Source organism: Nicotiana attenuata, chromosome 2 (genome assembly GCF_001879085.1).
Source record: "Nicotiana attenuata strain UT chromosome 2, NIATTr2, whole genome shotgun sequence".
Lineage (NCBI taxonomy): Eukaryota > Viridiplantae > Streptophyta > Magnoliopsida > Solanales > Solanaceae > Nicotiana > Nicotiana attenuata.
Window position 1 is genome coordinate 7539265 of NC_031990.1, and position 6804 is coordinate 7546068.

General features: G+C 33.6%; 1 protein-coding gene and 1 pseudogene across 1 annotated transcript; one reads left to right on the plus strand and one right to left on the minus strand.

The window, feature by feature from the left end:
- Positions 373-1768, minus strand: LOC109243829 (annotated as a pseudogene).
- On the plus strand, positions 5073-5935 carry LOC109216219. Its single transcript, XM_019380354.1, has 2 exons — positions 5073-5327; positions 5504-5935. The coding sequence occupies exons 1-2, from the start codon at positions 5073-5075 to the stop codon at positions 5933-5935; spliced, it is 687 nt and encodes a 228-aa protein (XP_019235899.1).

Below are 6804 nucleotides of genomic sequence, written 5' to 3' on the forward strand. Positions count from 1 at the left end.
TACGGAAAAAGAAGGAGCTATATATATATATATATATATATAATGTATTTTAGTTATAAAATTAATTAATAAAAAATTTAATTCCTGAAAATAATGAAAGCTATTTAACTAACTCGGTAAAGAAGAAATCTTACATTAATAAAAGCCCCAAAATGCCTTATTGAATTATTCACATATTATTGAATTTCACTAAATGGTATAAATGCCACATTTTTAATTAATAGTCACTTTCCATGCATCACAATTTAGTTGGGATAGCTATATAAATTTTTTCTTATTTTCATTCTCAGTTTTGATTGTCATTATTATTCCAATATTAAATATTATGTTATTAAAATTGTATGTATATATAGAGTTTGCGAGAGAGAGAGAGATTCGAACCTTCATATCCTCTTACAAACTGGTTTGATTAATCTATGAAGTAACTATCAATAGTACAAGGAGCCTCTATTATCTTACAAGGTGAAATATGTGTATTTATTTCATTGAATTAGATAAGAACATAAAGAATCGTCCCGTGCAAGATATGCATAAATATTCAAAATGAAATGTCTATCATATTCATGGCTAAGTTCTCCATCATCAGATATTCCATTTCCCCTAAGCAATTCATCTTACTGGTTCCATTGCCTGCATTTTCAAACACACAAAAATTAGACTAATGTTACTATAAAACAAAAAGTTAACGGACGTCTAATTCTTCTCCTTCCAGTGCCGTTGAATCAATCAAACTTAAGTAAGTAGGTTGTTTGGTAAAAAAGCTTGTCCTCATTTTAAAACATACTTTCTTTTTAGTGAATTTTAATATGTTGTACTACCATGTTACTTTTCGTACTAATTAATTTTTAAGTGACTAATTTAGTTTATATACACCGTTATCTGTAATTATCTTTTGAATAACCTAGTAGCGCATATGTATACAAATTATTTTACACTAGTGGTGTATATTAGTTAAAGAAAGTCTTTTTTTAAGAGATCAGGGGTAAAATACTGAAACAATAAGAAGAGACATGCATACCGTAAAAAGAATTAGGCATGGTTTGGTTGAAAGTTGGATATTTGTTGAACTTCTTGAGAGGACAAGAGGAAAGTGGAAGAATTGGTATATTTTGGCAATTGCAAATCTCAATCATGTTTCCATCTGGATCATGAAAGAAGAGTTGATCCACCATGATTCCACCTTCTTTCACAGTTGCTGTTACATACTCAATCTTAACTCTTCCAATCTCTCAATAATGAGGTTCATATCCGAGCATTGAAATGAAATGTGATTGTCTTTTGGGTTTATCTTTCCCTTCTTTGATGGTGCATCTTCTTTTCCTAGCAAATGTATTCCAATTCCATGGCTGAATAACCTGAAAAATCAACCCAAGTTGTCATAAGTTTTCAAATGTTAGGAGAAATGCAAGTAAAGAAAAAAAAAAAAGAAATTAAACAGAGAATGGGTGTATTTACCAAGCTCCATCAAAATCAAAGGAAGAGGGTCTCTGGATTAGAACAAAGCCAAGAACTTGCTCATAGAATTGGACACTTGTGGGAACAGATTTGCAAACAAACGAAACATGATTCAATGCTAACAAAGGCATCCTTGTAATTTCCTCATCTGATGACCAGTTGAAGGTTGTCTCCTCAGCAGTTTCTGCTTTCATTATCTCTTTTCCCATTCTATAGTTCCTCTCTTTCACACTCTAAGTACTCAGTTAATTAATGATATCAATAGTAAGTAGTAGATGGAAGATGAAATACTCCTTAAATTTTTGTGAGGAACTTTACAAGAAGTGCACACATATATATAAGCACAAACGAGAGAAGTACCTTTCACTTGTACGGAGGGCCGGGTCGGGTTGGGTTGTGTTAGGTGGGGACGAGGGGTAAACCATATCTCCGCTTTAACTTCATTTATTAAAAAGTAATACCCTCCGGTCCAAAATAAGTAATTTTTTGGATTTTTTCACACAGATTAACTAGTCCACATTTTAGTATTAATTAGCAATAAAATTGATTATATTAACTTTTACTATCTTACATAAACACTCCTAACACATATTCCAACACTATTTACTCCAAGGACAATGTAGGAAAAAAATAATTAATTCATTTTTGAAACCTGAAAAAATCACTTATTTTGGACCGAAGGGAGTAATGATGTATATTAGGGGTTTACGCGATATCAGTGAGAGATCCAACCACTTATTTAATACAATACCGTGTTTCTGAGTTAACTCCTGCATGCATATACTAAAAACAAGTATATATATAAAAAGAAAAAAAAAAAGGCAACTCGGTGTACTAAGCTTCCGCTTTGTACGGCGTCCGTGGAAAAGCTGGACCACAAAGGTTTATTGTACGCAATCTTATCCTACATTTCTGCAAGAGACTATTTTCACACCTTGAACCCGTAATCTCCTGGTTACATTGTATCAACTTTACCAGTTACACCAAGACTCCCCTTCACTAAAATACTCTCCTATCCATCAGCTGAATTTTGATGCCCTCCGACTCCTGCAATAGCACGTTTTTTCTTTTCTTTTTGTCCAAATTAAATTCCCGCAAGACCTGTCAAAGCACATGACTTATATCTAGTCAAAGACTCATACTCTTACTCGGTTTCACTAGCTTTTTAGTATTTCTTCTTTTTTTTCCCCAGATGTTTTAACAAATCTTTGTTTAATTTTTTTTATTTTTTTGAATTGTCAGGAACTTCTCTTTTGATTTTGTTCAGGTCTTCTCTTTTTATAATCTCTCATCTTAAAGGAGTAACTGAGCTTGGTCTAGGGGCAAAATTTTGACTATATATTATGTCACACGTACGCCACACGGTAGTCCTCTTGGACCTAGTGTTATTTTGTTGCAGAAAGGAATAAACAATTAGTAGAAATAAATGTGTCTAGTCTTCGATAGCTTAACTTGTCACAATTTAAAATTTAAATGGGAAAAATTCATATTAAAATAATTGGGCTGCCTCCTTTTCAGCTTTATAGCCCATATTTTAATTTACAATTGAGTAGCGCAAAAATTATAGGCCCATATCTGAAAAAGGAGCGTTAATTCCATTTTTTTGGGAGTAAAAAGCGGGATTTTCTGCATTTTCTCAGATTCTTTCCAATCTTCTTCCCCAAATACTTCAAAAACGAGATCTTCCCATGAATGCAGCTCCAAAAACCCTAGAATTTCTTCTTCATCTCGAATTAACAACAAATCAAACACGAAAAGTAAAATTTGTTTGCTGCAAATCAGCGCAATTTTAGTTTTTGCTTCAATTTTGATTTTCATTTTTTGTTCGATGGAGATTTTTCCAGTTTACGTTCTTCATAGTGGTGAATGGGAAGAAAACAAGTTTATCAATTTCGTCAGCAATTGTGTAATAATCGAGTCGACATTCACCTACAACAATTTAGTTGCAGCTATTTTGGAACAGATTAGGATCGATAGTGAGTTAAACACAATAGAGATTAATTTTCTCCCAAATGTTGGTTTGCCACCGATCCTGATTTACAACGATACAGGTGTGAAGGTGTATATCGAATTAAAGAAGAAAAACTTGAATTTCACTGAATATCCTTTATTTGTGACAGTGAAAGAGATATATGAAAATCGTTTGGTTCCTACAAGTTCTAGTTGTGTAGTTGCTACAAGTTCCAGCTGTTTGGTTGGTACAAGTTCAGATTCTAGAGATGTATCAATAATTGATAGCACTGAGATTATTGATATCAAATTTATTGAAAACACGAAATTTAGTGAAAATACGGGTATAATAGATGATATATTGAACGAATTTGTTGAGGAAGATCAAGTTTATAAGGATAAAGAGACAGTTGTCAGTGTGATGAAGAACTTGGTTGTACGTGAAAGGTTCCAATTCAAGGTGAAGAGATCAAGCGCAACAAGGTATGTAAATAATTGTATATTCTGTTATATATATGTATAAAGTAGTATATATTTGTATCTAGGTATTAAAATTAGTATATATGTAGTTATGTTTTTGTATACAAGTGTATTTAGAAGTTAAATGATCTTTAATCCTAGGTATCACCTTATGTGTATGGATGAAAATTGTGCTTGGAGTTTCAAACTTCTGCCGTTTTCAAGGCAAACATATTCAAAGTGAGAAGTTACAATAATAATCACACATGCGGCTATGGTGAAAGATACTTAACACAACGTCAAGCTACTTCGGGTGTAATTGCTAGTATAGTCAAGGACAAGTATGTTAATCAAAAAAAAGTTTACACCGCAAATGATATAATAGAGGACAAACAAAAGCAACACAGAATTGAGGTGAGCTACATGGAAGCATGGAGAGCTAAAGAGATAGCAATGGCAATGATAAGAGGGAGTCCTAGTGATTCATATAAGGAGTTGCCGAAATATTTTTATATGTTAGAGCAAACAAATCCAGGAACGGTTACAAAGTTGCACAAATTAGAAGATGGATGCTTTCTTTATGCATATGTTTCGCTATATGCATCTATCAAGGGCTGGGAGCATTGCAGACCGATAATGGTTGTTGATGGAAGTTTCCTTAAAGCAGCATATAAGGGTACCATATTGACTGCTTGCACACAGGATGGAGCTGGTGAGTTGACTGCATTACCTTGTTTCTGCAGTTTGTATAATGTTGTAGTTTCATGTATAAAAGTGTATAGGATTTCACAGCTACTGTTTTTATAAAATTTGCAGTTGGTATAAAATTGTATAATTGTGTATAACTGTGTATAATATTTGTATAATTGTCTGAATCCTAATATCTATTTTGTATAAACAGGAAAAATCCTTCCACTTGCATATGCAATTGTAGATTCAGAGAATAACAAATCTTGGGAGTGGTTCTTTGTCCGATAAAGGGTACTTTTGGAGTTAGGGAAGGGATGTGTATAGTTTCAGATAGAAATGAAAGCATCTTCAATGCCACAAAAGCTGTGTACCCAGAAGTACCACATTGTATTTGCATGTTTCACTTGTGACAGAATGTAAAGCGCACATTCAAGAAACATCACAAACAATTGAAGGATATCTTCTTTGCTTTGGCTAGAGCTTACACGATAGAGAAGTTTGAGTGCCATATGACAGAGATGTGCAAAATTGATCCGAGAGTGCAGCCTTACTTGTTCGAAATTGGATACGGAAGGTGGTCTAGGGCATATTCCAAAGTTAAAAGGTCGATGGTAATGACTTCCAATATAGCAGAGTCAATTAATGCAGCAAACAAGGATGCTAGAGAGTTACCAGTAATGCGATTGCTGAAGTACATGACAAATTTGCTACAACAGGGGAACAACAAAAATAGAAAAAGTGCAATGGAGACATCTACAGAGGCTTGGCGAAAAGTACGACAAACTCCTTTGGGAAAATCTGATTTGCATCGGAGCAAATGACGGTAAATTGAATCAAATAAAATGATGCTTGGCACTGCTGACTTGCATTTTACTGCTTGTATAAGGATGTATATCTCTGTATATAATGTATAATGTCTTTCGCTTTTTAAAAATTTTTTTTTTTGCAGGTGAGGCCTGCTACGGAGAAGTTATATACTGTGTTTGAAGGGGTAAGGCGAAACATAGTGTGCCTTGAAGAGGGAACATGCAGTTGTGGAAAATTTCAAATGGATGAACTTCCATGTCCGTATGCTTGGGCGGTTTTGAAGAACCAGCAGCTAAAACCTGGCCAGTATTGCTCTTTTTACTACAAGAAGGATAAACTCCTTAGAACTTATGAATTTCCAGTGAATCCGATGCCAGATGAGAGTCTATGGGTAATCCCAACAGAGGTGATGGAAGATGTGGTCCTACCACCTAAAGGGAGAAGGAATGCAGGAAGGCCAAGAAAGGAAAGACTCAAACCTGCTTCAGAAAAAGAGTCTAAGAGGGCATTTTCATGTTCTGTGTGTGGACAAGGTGGTCACAATAGAAAAACATGTATGAATCGACCAAAATAGATAGTTGAAAACATAGCACTTCCTATTACATTTGTTGTCATGTTGAGTAGTTAAGTTTCACAAAGAATACAGTTACAAATGTTGAGTAGTTAAGTCTCACAAGTAATTGAATTACAAATGTCAATAAAGATTTACAACTTACGCTATATATTGCAATTGTGTTAAATATGTTTCATTATACATGTTTTGATTATCCAATAATAGTGTGTTGCTGTTTTTAATGGTGCTAAATATATTGATACATTGTACAAATACAAAACAGAACTGCTGGTATTATATGTATACAGATGTATAAATAAGAGTATAAGTTTGTATAAATATGTATAAATCCTGCTACAACAACAAAACTGCAACCATAATGAAAATACATACTTTGTTAAAGGACAAAAGCAACTGATATATTCATTAAAATGTAATTCATTTACAGCCACAATGTGTAATGACTACCGCAAATTACACAAAAATAAAAACATCTATAAAATCCTTTAATGCTATCTCACAAGTAGCAGAATAGTACTTAGACAAAACTAGGCAACAACTCCTGATACATAGAAAAACTACAGTAAAATGAAAAAAAAACAGAACTACTTTTCGGTCGCCTCTTCCTCTTCTTGAAAAGTCTCCCTGTGATTTCATCACCACTAATTGCACCGGACTGTTATTTTTTCCTTCCATAATCCCACAACAGAGATCCCCACCTGGTGTGAAGTGTCTCAATGTCAAAATTATCTTTTCGAATTTCCTTACCAAGGATGAAATACTCAGCAAAAGCCAGCAACAAAAGCACCACAGTCACTGTAATTAAAAAGAAAAAAATCAGATTCAAATAGGTAAACTAATAGTAAAATAGTAAAACAATTGAGATTAAC